The sequence below is a fragment of the Helianthus annuus genome, chromosome 5 (genome assembly GCF_002127325.2).
Source record: "Helianthus annuus cultivar XRQ/B chromosome 5, HanXRQr2.0-SUNRISE, whole genome shotgun sequence".
Lineage (NCBI taxonomy): Eukaryota > Viridiplantae > Streptophyta > Magnoliopsida > Asterales > Asteraceae > Helianthus > Helianthus annuus.
Window position 1 is genome coordinate 176,163,434 of NC_035437.2, and position 17,091 is coordinate 176,180,524.

The following is a 17,091-nucleotide window of genomic DNA, read 5'->3' on the forward strand; positions in this document are numbered from 1 at the left end:
AAACATAAGCTTCTTTAATTTCACCCATAACCCTTCTAGCTCATTTAACCCATACCTTGATTACATAACGGCTTACCATAACTTGTTACATAATACAACTTCAATCATTAAACAATAGTATACTACAACATTACATTATAATGATAATATGTAAGCTATAACTTACCTTTATCGTTCTTCGTGTGAGACTCGGAACGGCTTGTGCTTTCCTCCTTAATTCCTACAATCCATAATTACATACTTAGTATCATGTCTTTCTTTCCATTCCCTTGTTAATAGCTTTAATTTCACAACTAGCGAATTCTCTATTCTAGACATTTAGCAATATATAACACATGTTCAACTCATTCAAGCATTTTAACAAACACTTGGTGTGCATACCATTAGATAAGCATAAGGTACAAGTTTTGTATGCATAACATGACTAGTTCATGACAATAACATCAATATCAACAATTTCAATCAAAATCTCATACAACCTTTACCCTAATTCGATTCCACATAATATCATTTCGTTAATAACATCATCATACAACATAAATGTACTAACCTACATCAAAATTCCATGTTACATATCACTACCATTCTATCATAAGTGGGTTTTTCATGTTCAACATCAATTCATCCAAATACAAGTGTAATTTGTGTTCTAAGTGATGCAATCAACCATAAACATCCAACTTCTCATATAGATTCATTGAATTGTTGGAACTCTATACATTCATAGCCATCAAAACATGAAATTCTTGTTACCTTATGCTTGAATGGACCTAGAAGATCAAGAATCTACCAACATGCAAGAGTAATTGTCTTGATTAGGGCCTCAATTTGTGCAATTTAGTGAAACAAGAAGGGGGGTTTCATCCTGTGCTTGCTCCTGGCGACATAACACACGCATATGTGTGTTTGTTTGTGTTAATTGTTCATTTAATCTCCTAACTTCTTTTATTTACATTTTCCCCCCTCCATGTATGCTCACTTAATTTTAAATGGCTCATAACTTACTCAACCTAGTTAGTAAACTTCTAATTCACATTCTCACTAATCTTACATTCCTAGTTATTTTTATAACGTATTATGGCAACGTACATAATTAAATTTTGGGGCGTTACAAGTCCACCCCCCTTAAAATAGGTTTCGTCCCCGAAACCCAATTACGTACCAAACAAAAACGGGTAGAACCTTCTCATCTCGTTCTCCGATTCCCAAGTGAGATCCGACCCCTTTCGGTGTTGCCATTGAACCAATACTTGCTTAACTTCTTTGTTGCGAAGAGTCTTTATCTTGGAATCCTTTATGGCTACCGGTCTTTCTATGTAATTCATCTTCTTGTCTATTTCGATGTCTCCAAGAGGTACGTGAGCCGCTTCATCCGTTAAACATTTCCGCAATTGTGACACATGAAAAGTATTGTGGATTCCTTCTAATGATGGAGGTAGTTCTAATCGATAGGCTACCTTTCCAATTCGAGCTAGAATCTTAAACGGTCCGATATATCGGGGACCCAACTTTCCTCGCTTACGAAATCGAATTATTCCTTTCCACGGAGACACCTTCAAGAATACTCGGTCCCCCACTTGGAACTCAATAGGGCGACTTCTTTTATCTGCATAGGACTTTTGTCGGTCTTGTGCTGCTTTTAGTCGGGCCCGTACAACGTCGATCTTTTCATTGGTTATCGCCACTACATCTTTTGGTGCGAGTTCCCTTTGCCCTACTTCTCCCCAACAAACCGGGGTTCTACATCTTCTTCCATACAGCATTTCATACGGTGCCATTTGTATGCTACTTTGGTAGCTATTATTATATGAAAATTCTACTAGCGGTAAATGTTCATCCCAATTTCCCCCGAAATCCATCACGCATGCTCTCAACATGTCTATGAGAGTTTGAATCGTTCGTTCGGATTGGCCATCCGTTTGCGGGTGGTATGCGGTACTTAGATGCAATTGAGTACCCATTCCTTCATGAAATTTCCGCCAATAGTGGGAGGTGAATCGCGTATCCCGATCTGAGACGATAGACACCGGCACACCATGGCGGGAAACGATCTCATTCACATAAACTTCCGCTAACCTCTCCGAGGAATAGGTCTCTCGAATGGGTAGAAAATGGGCGCTTTTGGTAAGGCGGTCAACAACGACCCATATTGCATCATGCCCTTTCTTGGTTCTTGGAAGTTTGGTCACAAGATCCATAGCCACATTCTCCCATTTCCACACCGGAATTTCTAAGGGTTGTAATTTCCCGTAAGGTTTTTGATGTTCCGCCTTAACTTGAGAGCATGTCAAGCATTTAGATACATACTTGACAATGTCGCGTTTCATTCCCGGCCACCAAAAATTTTCTTTCAAATCTCGGTACATTTTAGTGGCTCCCGGATGAACTGAGTAACGGGACTTGTGTGCTTCTTCCAATAATAAGGTCTTTGCTTCACAGTATCGCGGTATCCAAACTCGCCCAAACCTTGTTCTTAATCCGCTCGTGTTTGCTTCAAGTTCACTTTCAAACCCTTTCGTTCTTTCACCTTTCGGGTCGCCTTTATTCAAGGATTCGTCTTGCTCCTTTCGTATCGTTTCAAGAAGGGTTGGTGTAACTATCATTCTCATCGATTTCACTCGAATGGGTGGTGGGTACTCCTTCCGGCTTAACGCATCCGCTACAACATTAGCTTTTCCCGGATGGTAAAGAATGTCGCAGTCGTAATCTTTGATCAACTCTAGCCACCTTCGTTGCCTCATATTGAGATCTTTCTGCTCAAAGAAGTATTTAAGGCTTTTGTGGTCCGAATAAATGGTGCATTTCGTTCCATACAAATAATGCCTCCAAATTTTTAAGGCAAACACTACCGCCGCCAGTTCGAGATCGTGGGTTGGATAGTTAATTTCATGTTGCTTTAGTTGTCTTGATGCATAGGCAATGACCTTGCCCCGTTGCATCAAGACACAACCCAACCCTTGATGAGATGCATCTGCATAAACCACTAAGTCTTCTGTTCCTTCTGGCAGTGTTAGAACGGGGGAACTTGACAATTTCTCCTTTAACATTCGAAAAGCTTTCTGCTGATCATCATTCCATTCGAACCTTTCTTCTTTCTTTGTTAGTTTAGTTAAAGGGAGGGCTATTTTGGAGAAGTCTTGGATAAATCTCCGATAATAGCCGGCTAGACCTAGGAAACTTCTTACCTCACCTACATTCTTCGGGGGTACCCATTTCATCACGGCTTCTACCTTAGAGGGATCCACTAAAATCCCCTTTTCGTTAATTACATGTCCCAAAAACTGCACCTCCCTAAGCCAAAACGCACACTTAGAAAACTTAGCATATAATCTTTCCTTTCGAAGCGTTTCGAGTACCTGACGTAAATGACTTGCATGTTCAGACTCGCTACGAGAGTATACTAAAATGTCATCAATAAACACTATGACAAACCGGTCTAACATATTTCGGCATACCCTATTCATTAGATCCATAAAAGCGGCCGGAGCGTTAGTTAACCCGAATGACATTACCAAGAATTCGTAATGTCCGTAGCGAGTTCTGAACGCAGTCTTAGGTACATCCTCTTCCCTTACTCGTACTTGATGGTAGCCCGATCGCAAGTCGATTTTTGAGAACCAACTTGCCCCTTGTAGTTGATCAAAGAGATCATCTATTCTCGGAAGTGGGTATCGGTTCTTTACCGTGAGTTTATTAAGTTCACGGTAGTCGATGCACATTCTCATCGACCCATCTTTCTTTTTAACAAACAAAACAGGCGCTCCCCACGGGGATACGCTAGGGCGTATGAAACCCTTGTCAAGAAGTTCTTGTAATTGGACCATTAATTCCCGTACTTCCGCGGGTGCCAACCGGTAAGGGGCTTTGGCTACCGGTTTGGCATTTGGTTCTAATTCGATACGAAACTCGACTTCCCGCTCGGGTGGAAGTCCCGGCAATTCGTCCGGAAATACATCCGGGTATTCATTCACTACCTTAGTATCTTCAAGTTTTAAGCTCCTAAATTTGGTATCGACTACATAGGCCAAAAATGCTTTACTTCCATTCCTCACGTACTTAATGGCTTCTAGGATAGTGCAAAATTTTGCTCCTACTTCCCTTTCCCCATGAATGGTTACTCGTTTCCCTTTAGGGGATGTCACATGAATAATTTTGTTTTCGCATAAAATTTCCGCGTGATAACGGGATAACCAATCCATACCTACCACTACTTTAAATTCTCCCAAAACCATGGGAATCAAATCAATATCAAAATCTTCATCATCTATGGTGATTTTACAACCTCTACATATTTCGTGCAAAAGGTAACTCTTACAATCGGCAATTTCTACTTCGAGAGGTGTACACATTCTTTCTATCGTGAATAAAGGGGAACGTACAAGCTCACTAGAAATGAATGACCTACTAGCTCCGGTATCAAATAATATATACATGGGTATAGAGTTTATCATATAGATACCTGAGACCACATTCGGGTGAGCTCTTGCTTCTTCCGTGGAGATTTGAAACATTCTTCCCTTTGCTTTCGCAGTTTCTTCTTTCTTTCCTTCTTTCTTCGGCCCTTGTTTGAGCTTTGGGCAATCGGCTTTCACATGGCCCGATTCATTACAATTGTAGCACACCCTCTTGGGATTCGGACAGTTATAGTACGGATGCCCTTCTTGCCCGCAATTGTAACACCCCTTCCTTCCCAATAAGCATTCACCGGAATGGGGTTTTCCACATGTTTTGCATCGTGGGAACCCGCCTTTGGAAGCTTCCTTCTTTCCTTGATCTTGCGTTTTGGGTTTCTTGGATGAGCCTTGAGTTGACCCCTTCTCGACTTGCCTTTTCTCCCCACGTTCATCTTGCCTCTTTATCTCGATTTCTCTATCCCTTGCTAAATCAATGATCTCGTCCAAAGTTTCACATTTTGAAGGAGTTATGAACTCCCGAATTTCAGCTTTGAGCATGCCATGATAACGAATAATCTTCTTCCTTTCTGTCCCAACTATTTCTTCACAAAACTTCAGCTGATCGAGGAAAGTGTTCGTGATTTCATTAACTGATTCATCCCTTTGTCGTAATCGGAGAAAATCTTCTTGAATCCGATCCACAGCTGATTGTGGGCAATGGTACTTGATAAAAGGTTGTTTGAATTCTTGCCAAGTCAAGGTTTGAACTCGATTTTCTCCAATCTCCTTACTATACGAGTCCCACCAATCTTTAGCCCTTCGCATGAGTTGCCCCGTGGCAAACATGACTTGGTCTTCCTTGTCACAATGACTCCGAATGAATACCCCTTCCATGTTAGCTATCCATCTTTGGCATTCTATGGGGTCGATTTCCCCGTCAAAGGTCGTAGGCTTACATGCCATAAAATCCTTGTAGGTGCACCGTCTTGCCTCTCTCTTGCCTTGAATTCCGGCTATCATTTCCTTCAATTCATCCACCTTGCCCGTGATCATGTTTTCTACCGTACTAAGTACTTGGCCCTCCACCTCTTGTGCTAGCCTTGAAACATTTGCATCAATTGCCTTCGTTACTTCATCAGAAATCATCTTGTTTAATTCATCTCGAGTTATACGTTCGGTAGTATGCGTATTTCCTCCACTTGCCATCTACAAATAAACATTCGTGTCAAGTATTATCACATTCGTTCTCCTCATCGTTCTATATACTATTCGTTCTTAATAACTCATTCTCATAAGTCATAAACTTCTTAAATCTTTCCTTACAACATTCTAAGACATTAGTTACTTCATTCTTTTATATACATGACTTCCGTTCTTTTACACATTCGTCATTAAAACATGTTAATTATCTTAAATTCTTAACTTCATAAACAATTTGAGGTGTTCTTTAGGTTAAACGAAGATTTAAGACTGAATTAAAGGTCTTTGCATAACAAACAAACAATTCAGGAAAAACAGACAATGAGGGGCCGTCGCCGACGGCACAGGTGTGCGTCGCCGACGGTCCTCAGAAAGTTGCGTCGCTGACTTTAGCCCGTAGGCAGGAACTTAAGCCGTCGGGTGAAGGGGCACCGTCGCCGACGGTATAGGGGTCCGTCGCCGACGGCCTTTCTGATGTGCAGGCGCTGTAAAACAAAAATTTTCATTCCCAGCCCCCTTTTCCAACCCGAAGTGGTCTCGGGCAGCCCCGAAACCTTCCATAGAGCACCTTAACGTTCCCAACCATGTTACACTAGCAACTAAACCATAACCCAATCCCATTTCTATCTATAAACATAAAATCTTTAAATCACTTACTTGCGTGGCGCTTTGGATCGAACACATTTTCACAAGAGCTTTCGGTTTGAGTTCGAGCACCACAGCCTACTCGAATCTCTCAAACCTAGGCTCTGATACCAACTTGTAAGGGCCTAAAACTTAAAAGACTCTAATGAACTTCATTCGGAGAAAATACCAAACGGGTCAAATAATTCATAAGCAAAAATTCTGCATTTAACCATAACATGACTAACTAGGAGATGCTAAATAACTTACAACCCAACATTCCATAAACAACTAACATTGTCTTTGACTACGAGATTGACATCTAACAACAAACAAGTTTGTTACTTACAAAAAGACCCATTTACCAAAAGTATATTTAACAAAAGTTTTGACCCAAACTAATATCCTTGCGGAAGCGTGCATCATGGGCGTGTTCGATCCAAGTAGCGTCATTTAGCAAGTCGCTTTACCTACATACAAGCAATCCGTTAGTCTTTCTTATTATAAGATTTATACAATATCAATTGTAAATATGAACCTCAAGTTAACCTCTTAAACCTTCTTTCTAAACATAAGCTTCTTTAATTTCACCCATAACCCTTCTAGCTCATTTAACCCATACCTTGATTACATAACGGCTTACCATAACTTGTTACATAATACAACTTCAATCATTAAACAATAGTATACTACAACATTACATTATAATGATAATATGTAAGCTATAACTTACCTTTATCGTTCTTCGTGTGAGACTCGGAACGGCTTGTGCTTTCCTCCTTAATTCCTACAATCCATAATTACATACTTAGTATCATGTCTTTCTTTCCATTCCCTTGTTAATAGCTTTAATTTCACAACTAGCGAATTCTCTATTCTAGACATTTAGCAATATATAACACATGTTCAACTCATTCAAGCATTTTAACAAACACTTGGTGTGCATACCATTAGATAAGCAGAAGGTACAAGTTTTGTATGCATAACATGACTAGTTCATGACAATAACATCAATATCAACAATTTCAATCAAAATCTCATACAACCTTTACCCTAATTCGATTCCACATAATATCATTTCGTTAATAACATCATCATACAACATAAATGTACTAACCTACATCAAAATTCCATGTTACATATCACTACCATTCTATCATAAGTGGGTTTTTCATGTTCAACATCAATTCATCCAAATACAAGTGTAATTTGTGTTCTAAGTGATGCAATCAACCATAAACATCCAACTTCTCATATAGATTCATTGAATTGTTGGAACTCTATACATTCATAGCCATCAAAACATGAAATTCTTGTTACCTTATGCTTGAATGGACCTAGAAGATCAAGAATCTACCAACATGCAAGAGTAATTGTCTTGATTAGGGCCTCAATTTGTGCAATTTAGTGAAACAAGAAGGGGGGTTTCATCCTGTGCTTGCTCCTGGCGACATAACACACGCATATGTGTGTTTGTTTGTGTTAATTGTTCATTTAATCTCCTAACTTCTTTTATTTACATTTTCCCCCCTCCATGTATGCTCACTTAATTTTAAATGGCTCATAACTTACTCAACCTAGTTAGTAAACTTCTAATTCACATTCTCACTAATCTTACATTCCTAGTTATTTTTATAACGTATTATGGCAACGTACATAATTAAATTTTGGGGCGTTACACTAATTCCATTCCATCTTCTACTTTGATAACACTTTTTAAAATAAGAAAATATTTATTGGAAATAAAATATACTAATACTTTTGTATTCAAAAACAAAATTTTTACTTTGTAAACGCATCATTTAAATGAGCAATGTTATATGTTTTCTTTAATTTTGTATGTATAGTTCATATTAGAGTTATATGTATTCATATCAAAATTTATATTTATTATGTGTGATGCAAGAACTATTATAAAATATAAAAAATAATTCAAAATTTATAATCGGAGTTAATTACATGGTTAGTCCCTGTGGTTTATATGAAATAACAAGATCAGGTATTAATAGTTTAAAATCACATTCTGAGGTATCAACTTTCAATTTTGTAACAACCTAGAGTACCAAGACTAACCAATGTTAGTTTTTTTGTTAGGTTCATGGGCAAATAAGTAATTTTACATCTAATGGACTAATTATGCAAGTATATGGTTGATGAGGGACTGTTTTGTAATTTACCCAAAAAAAAAGAAAATAATATTTAAAAACTCTCTTTATCTCTCTCAAGTCACCACCACCATTTCTATTTTCAGATAACCACTACCTCCATTATCTGGCCACCACCACCAAAACAACCTGAAACCTTTGAATTTTTTTTCCGGTGACCACTGCAACACCCCCACTGCCTGTTGACCTACCCCCACGATATGTTTTCCCTTCTATGGAAAATACGAACCAAATTAAAAGGAGTGGGTGTGTGTGTGGGAGTCTGATTAGTGTGGTGGTCGGTTTACCACAACCCACAAGCACCACCATCACCTCTTTCTCTACCCGTCGACACCTGCAGCCCCCACCACCTACCGCCCACCACCACAACCCCAAAGAGATTTGAATGCACAACCTTATCGGATGTGTAAAGCCCTATTTCTCTCATGAGAGAATCAAAATTCCATTCTTCAACCGCATTATTGATCATTCCATGTTCAACCTGGTGAATATCATAGACTGATTTTGGTTCAGCGGCTATTGAAAATGTTGTTTTTGGAGGAGACAAAAGTGTCCCAGATCTGTTTCCAGATGCTTCCACCTTCGATATACGGTGGTGGTGAGGAGGTTGTTGTCGGTATAGGAGGGTGGTGAAAGGGATGGTGGCGGTGGCTGAATTTGGTGGGATTTTCACTGTTGAAGTGAAGCAAATGCAGGATTTTCGGTTGAGGCGTTGAAACCGATGACTTTTGTATCACCGGAGAAGAAAATTAAGCGGTTTTGTGTGTCTCAATCGAGTGGTGGTGTTATCCAATATAAAGAATTGATATTGTCATAATTGGTGGTTGCAGGTTTGTGCAGGGGAGATGGGTGGGTAGTTTTTAATTTTTAACCAGTTTATTATGTTATGTAATATTACATAAATGGCCCTTGTAGTTGAAAGAAAGGTAATTTAGTAATTTCATTCCAACTTAACAGAAAAGTTAACTAAAGTTAGTGTTAATACCCCATGTTGTTACAAAATGAAAAGTTAGTACCTCAGAATGTGATTTTAAACTATTAGTACCTGACTTTGTTATTTTCCATAAACCACAGGGACTAACTGTGTAATTAACTCTTTATAATCGTTATGTCCTTCAAACACAACCAGCATCAACAATAACATATTTATTCTCATTCATGGTTATATAAATTGAAAACACATTTTTTTTCAAAGAACTAGATCAACTCTATGATTATCTTAAAACCTTTAATTTTCTATCCTCAAACCCATGTAACACATGGGTCTATAACCTAGTACAAAATAAAAAGAGCTATACTAGTTTATTCATTATAACTAGAATTGATTTTCCCCGTGTTGCGGGGTCGGTTTTTTAAAGTGATTTGAGTGTACCAACTGAATACATCTAAAAAAATAAGCACAAAACATATTATATTTGACATTACTCATTTTTGAATATATATATATATATAAATGTAAACCAACTTGAATTTACACCAAAACGTACATAAAAATAAGCACGTAAAACTCGACGGGGTCAAATGTCATTACGTTGAAACATAAACTAACTTGAATTTATGTCGACATATACATAAACGTCAAAACGTAGACCAATTGAAAACGCCAATAAAAATAATTACCAAAGCGTTTTATGTTTGACATGACTATGAAACGTAAAGTTACTCGACTTTGTATAACACATTATATTTTACATGTCTTATTTAAAAAAATATGTCAAAACGTAAACCAACTTGAATTTATATCGAGACATATATAAAAATAAACATGTAAAATTCGAAGGGTATCAAAATGATATTTTACAAAGTTTTTAGAAAGTTAAGAGGATATAAGTGTCAAACTGAAAGCTGAAGGTGTGAGTTTCAGATTTAAAAAAAGGTCAAACCACTGTAGCTAAGTGCTCATTCTATTATATATACGTAACGCTTCGCATTTTTGTACTTTCCTTATTTAGAAAATGTAATCGTATTTCTATTTTTGGAAGCTTGTAATTGTACCGTTTTCGTATTTCCTTTCCCAACATTGTAATCCGATGCTTTGATCATAATGAAACTCCGTTATTTTATACTTATGCATGTTACATACTTGTGTTATACGTAGCAATCTTGGATACATACTTATACGCGAAAACCTATACTTGAAATACTTGAAACATCAATTATATGTGCATTATACTTACACATTACACTATTATGCTTGAAATACATAAAACTAGCTAAAATACGCGAAACTGGCCCAACATAACTCCCCCATGCGAATAAGGCCCTTCGCACGAGTGTACCCCTTCGTGCGAACCAACCCTTTCTCGTACGAACCAACTGCCCTTCGTGCGGACTTATCACTCGTACGAACTGGCACCCTCTCGCATGAAAGAACCCTCCATTCGCACGAACCACTCACATCCGCACGAGCGTACCTTCACACGAACAGAGCTGGCAACGTGATTACGGGCAGAAAACGCAAATAACCGCTTTTCACCCACTTTTCACCTTTTTACAACTCCCAACTACCTCCTACTTCATTTATAACTTAAACCCTAACCCCACCCTATAAATAAGTGTCCTCTTCCACTCCTAAAAACTTTCCAAACACTTCAATCTTTCTAAAACCTCCGTAATCTCTCTAAAATTTCCAACTTTGGGCAGAAAGTTGCAACACTTTTAAGTGAGTTCTAGCTCACTTCTTTACTTATTTCTTCATATTTTCTCCTATCATCTTACTTGGACAACCTTTAGGAAGGTTTTCACAAGTTTTCCTTGGCAAACTAAGGTGAAACCTCACCACATTTGAGGTCCAAAGTAAGATTAAAATTCCATTTTTATTCATGTTTATGTACTTTACATTTCTTCATTTAAGCTTGGTGAAATCTTGTACCCACCAAGCTCACAACTAAGTTCATAGTTGTGGGTTTATGTTGAGGTTGATTTCCACCAAGAAGTGAGTTCAATGACTCTTTTAATCTAAGTTCATATATGTTCCAAGTGTTGAAACCATCCAAGATTCACCATCTTCAATATGGATTAACTTGTGTTTTGGTAGAAGTGTGAACCGTGGGAGCTTTGGCTTTCCAAACTAGTTCCACAACCTCACTTATGGATTTGTGAATGAACACCCAAGTAGTTTCCTAGAATCAAAGTAAGTTAACCCTACCTCGCCTCCAGCATTTGTGTAACATCCCACATTGGTTGTGAAGGGGAACAGAGGCTTCCTTATAAAGGGCTTGATACCTTCACCATCATAACGTGTTCTAAATCCTTGTGAGGCGATGGTGGTTCATCCCGGCCATAGCGGACAATATCATGGTGCGGTTACGTTGGGCTGTTACAGATAGTATCAGAGCTAGGGACCGGACTGGTGTGCCAGCGAGGACGTTGGGCCCCGTAAGGAGGGTGGATTGTAACATCCCACATTGGTTGTGAAGGGGAACGAAGGCTTCCTTATAAGGGGCTTGATACCTTTACCATCATGACGCGTTTTAAATCCGTAAGGCGATAGTGGTTCGTCCCGGCCATAGCAGAAGTTCGGAACTCCTTCACTCTTTTCTTAAATCCGGATTACATCAAGGATTGTAAACTCGGGACAAGTGTTTTATATATATTCGGAATACATGTGAAGTTCGGATGGTTTTTATAAAATCAGATATGTAAGCATTTATTAAACTCGGACAATCAGGTCCCTTTTAAAATGAAACTCGGAATCTCCCTCTTTCTTTAAACAAGTTTGGACACAATACATGTATATATATATATACGGACATCATTTTAAAAGGAAACCCAGATACATAACCTAAGTAAATTTAAGTCACTTTAATTAATCAATTAAACTCGGATAAAATGTATTCATAAAGAAACTCGGACCCCTATTGTCACACCCCCAAAATACCACCTAGGGAATGTCCCTGTTAGGCGTGTGACGCACCGACAACGAGCCACTAATTACATTGAACCCATACAAGTTTCAAAATAAAATTCTCAATTACTAATAAAATACCATCAACAAGTTTAAATGAAAACCAACATGTTCAGCGGAAGCAAATAAAAGAAATCATAGTTTAGATGTTTCAAATCAAATGTATGTAATAAACCCATCATTCGTATCCAATCAGCGCGACCCATGACCACTCCAGCTACTCGAGACAGCAGGTTCCAACCCAAGTAATCTAACGACCTGCGAGCATGCAACAAGTGTATCAGACAACGCTGGTGAGTTCATAGTTTTAAGAAAACGTTGATTACCAAGTGTTTAATTAATCCATTGAAGTTAATTCCGAAAGTAATGTTGATAATACCCCGAATACAAGACGGCTTCTGATTATTTTGCCCTTTCTCCAATGCTCCTATCAAAGCATTGGTCATGACTAGGTCATTAGTTCAACACCCGTCCTCCCAGGTACGGGGTGAGGTTGCCAAACCTAAGTAGTGCTACTAACTAATACCATGTTACCTCCCAGGTAACCAAACAACAAGGAGGGACTTTAATGGTGATAGGATGAGTATATTATCCAACATTCCCATTTTTACCCAAACGACTTATCCCTCCCTGGGATACCCACTGACTGTCCCAACCACCAGGACGCATGCTCAAGAGAGATGAACTCACCTTAGGCTTGCTCGGTAAGATAATAATGTTTATCCTAAACTTGGTCAACCGAGTCCTGTAACGGTTACCACTTGTTAGGACCGTATACAAGTAGTTCACGTATTGTACACAAGTATCAAGTAATCACGTATAACACGTACTTCACAGTAGCGTATAAATAATGAGTAGTTCACACATAACACCTATTTCCAAATGATATAAGTTATAGGGACATGAATTCTTATATAACAACTTAATACAACTTAATTCAGGTGTGCGATTGAAAATAAAAGAGAATCAAAGGCATGATCCTACTAGTGTACGTCTAGAACAAAAGAACACAGTGGGGCCCTTCATTAATGGGTGATCAGAGTGTGTGACTCCATATAATCACAATCAACAGAAAAGACAAATTCCATTAAATCTTAGATTTGACAAAAGGGGAGTTGTACCCTATGCTAGTTTATTTGTACATGTTATACAACAGAGCATCCAATTTTCAAATGGCAAAACAACTATTCTAACATCAAGGCAGATAAGACAAACATTCTTTTTATTCTATCAAACACATGACACATCATCGTCTCCTAAATATAAAAGCATGCATTAATCGGTTGTACCTTGTGCATATAATATTGTACTCACCATGAAAACATAGATTCAAGCTTTCAAACAACAGTCATCATATTTCATTCAAAAATAGCTGTACATTCAAACATTTTGTTTCCAGATCTTTATTATTCATATCATGCGCAGATTTCATGTATTTAGTATCATTTGATCGATCACAAAATTCAACAGTGACATCCTTAATTGAACAATAACCAAATTTTTAAGGTTCCTAGAACAACTCAGTTCTTATCATGAACCCCATGCTTATACTCATAATACATCTCATCACATTATTTGTTTAAATCGTCAACCTCACACAACCGACAACATCATCACTATTCTTATTGACTAGCTACAATCATCAACAGTGTTAGGCATCCTAATAAAAAAAATCACATTAAAACGACTAACATGACATCGCTAAATCACGGGATCATAATAATGTCAAGCCGCACAATCGTATTAATCATCAAATCATACAAAGTGAAACCAATGCTCATCACCATCGTTTCATATATAAACAACCCTAGGTCATTAGCTACGTCACGCAGTTCAGGTGTCACAATAAATACATCATAGATTTTTTTTTATTATCATGTTCCTAACCTAAATCACCACTCACACATCACATGCTCAATCACGACAATAAGAAGCTCAACTGAGAGAATGATAACTAACCAAAAGGTGTGTATTGCTAGACAAGAATGACAAGCTTTGATGAAAAGGAGTAGGGCTTCGATTGGGAGTAATCTGTCGTTGAAAGAACAAAGGGAGTGATCTTCTAGGGTTGCTAGTTTGAAGATTAAGAGATAACGGAACCCCTAATTAACATTAAGCGTACAACCATGTTTCGCGAGTGGGCCGAGCCCACTTGACACTAGTTCAGGCTCTTAAAGACTTGGGAGACTTGGGCCGATGGCTGCCCAACTAGAAGGAGAACGCGCAACCTCGGCCAGAATATGTGACTCGGTTCTCTTATATAGAAAATTCACATAAAATACAAACAACAACAATCACATATAATTTAACATAATGTACATAGATAAAACATACGATACCAGTTGCGAGGTGAAAATATGAAGATGCTAACCTTAAAGTTCGGGTTGTCACATCGTTCCCAACTTGAAAGAAATTTCGTCCCGAAATTTGATAAGTTTTCCAAAACAACACAGTGTTAACCCAGGATGACTGTGGATTTTTCCGCAGGTACCACATCATCCCGAACTTGAAAAGGAATTTCGTCCCGAAATTCACCAATGATATCAGAGGTCAGCCGTTTGGATGTTTTGAGTTCCAACGGACCCTCACGATTGGAATTCGACTATAATAACGGATCTCGACTTCCTGGTTCAAGCTTTCAATAGATAATTTGACCATTGCAACTCGTCGTTAACCTTATGCACTAGTAGGGACATCACAAGTGTTTCATCGAGCAAACACTTCTTAGATTCGAGACAATAATGGCATGGTAAACATTACTCGATTCGTCAGGTAACTCGAGTTTGTAGGCCACGTGACCAATTCTTTCCAGAATTCTGAATGACTCAACGTAACGTAAATTAAGCTTGCCACCCTTCCCAAGCGCACCACACCCTTCCCAGGGTGGGACTTTCAACATAATACGATCGTCTACAGCGAACTCCCAGTATTTCCTAAGCTTATCAACTTTCCTGGCGGACACGCGTTGCCGCCAAATGATTTCCAATCTAAATAATCTTCCCAAGTGTTTCGAGTGCAAGTCCTGGACCCGTGATTAGGTTGTCACCCACCTTAATTCAACAAGGAGATTAGCATAACTGTCCATGCACTGCCTCAAACAGAGCTGTCTGAATACTAGGATGGTGACTGCTACGATAGAACTCAACCAAAGGTAAACGTCCTTCTATTCTTACTAAGGTCAACCTCGCACAGGCTCGCAACATGTTTTCAAGTGTCAGGAAGGTTCGTTTGTTCCGACTAGTTGTTCAACGGTGATAAGCAATGTTCATGTCTAGACATGAGTCGAGGGTGTTTCGTATTGCCTGCCATAAATCGGATGTAGCTCAATAATCCGAGGTAGCAAGAGTTGGCACCTCGCGCCTAAAAGCCGCCTCTCTCATAGGAATATTCACAAACTGTGGAGATTTGTCAGATTCCTTGTTTGCAGGGAAGTGTACTGGTTACATGGGACAATCAACGATTGCTCAGGTGATATCGGTTCCGTTTTGAGATCTAGGTAGGCCAGTGACAAAATCCATGGTTGTCTGTCCTAATCTCCAAATAGGTGTTTCTGATTACTAACACAAACCAAGAGGTTTCTGATGTTCCGCCTTGACCTTCGCATAAGACAAACGTCGTTCACATGCTTCGTTGTGTAGGCCTTCAAATCCAGTTGTCAGTCCAAGATCCTTAGATCCTGATATATTCCATTAAAATCTCGGTGACTAAAATATCGAGGCCGGTGTGCATTACTCAGCCCAAGTTCCCTATAGTTGCCGTATAATGAGATCCACATGCGTTCCGTGAGGTAGCGAATATCGTCCGACTTGCTAAAGGTTGCTTCCCTATGCCCCGCAAGGGTCAATCTTGAAAATCTTCTTCCTTCAGTTCCCCAGTTTGGACAGAGCGAGTCTGATCAGGTAGGTTAGAGTCGATAATGAGCTCAAAAGTTCCATCCAGCGATGCTATTACATGTTTAGCTCTTCCGAAACAAAGTTACACGGGGGCCCCTCGCGATCGGTCTAAGTAGTGCATTTGGTACCGTCCAAGTAATGCCTCCAACTTAAATCCAAAGTCCATCGCTTCCACTGCAGGTCGTGACCCATGCAATTTTCCTTGTAAATTCACTACGTAATTCATCACCTTCTCGTGTTGCATCGGCATGTAACTGGGACTCTGATTCGAACCCTCATGGTATACCACTAGATCACCCGTACCTTCGGGTAAAGGCGTTGCCCAGTGCATTGTAGTGTTGGGTCTCAAAAGCTGAAAAGACGCTCTCCTGTTTTGTCTCCCACGATACACAGTACCCTGCTGTATCAAAGAGATTTAAGCCGCGCATTCCTCGAAAAACCCCCATGATGAATCTGTGATAGTCTTTAGCGAACCCAAAAAATTGATTTATCCCCGAAGGGCTCTTTGGCGTCGATCAGTTTCAAATGAAATGGATCTTAGCGAGATCCATGCGTATTCCCACTTCGTTGATTACCTGACCAAGAATGTACTTCTCGAATCCAGAACTTAGATTTTACCAGACTTCGCGTGTAGCAGCTATAGGATAAGGTACAAATGTCGCCTAGGGTGTTTCTTCCTCCTGGAAATGATTCAAAACGTCTTCAATAAACACAGTCGATTAATGTGATCCATAAAGCTGCCCATGTGTTGGGTAATCCCCATAGGTCATGGAATACAAAGTCGCAATGGCCACATTGTGTTTGATATGCCGTTTTAGGAACACCCTCCCCTTGGACTTCCCTCTGACGAGAGCTCGTTCGTTAGCCGCTCCTTGAATGGGAGCTTGACCCTCGCTACTGGTCAACAG

At 39.1% G+C, this 17,091-nt stretch overlaps 1 protein-coding gene across 1 annotated transcript; it reads right to left on the minus strand.

The window, feature by feature from the left end:
- Positions 1 to 1,154: 1,154 nt before the first annotated feature.
- LOC110944220 lies at positions 1,155 to 1,778 on the minus strand. Its single transcript, XM_022185931.1, has one exon. The coding sequence runs from the start codon at positions 1,776 to 1,778 to the stop codon at positions 1,155 to 1,157; it is 624 nt and encodes a 207-aa protein (XP_022041623.1).
- Between the last annotated feature and the right edge of the window lie 15,313 nt (positions 1,779 to 17,091).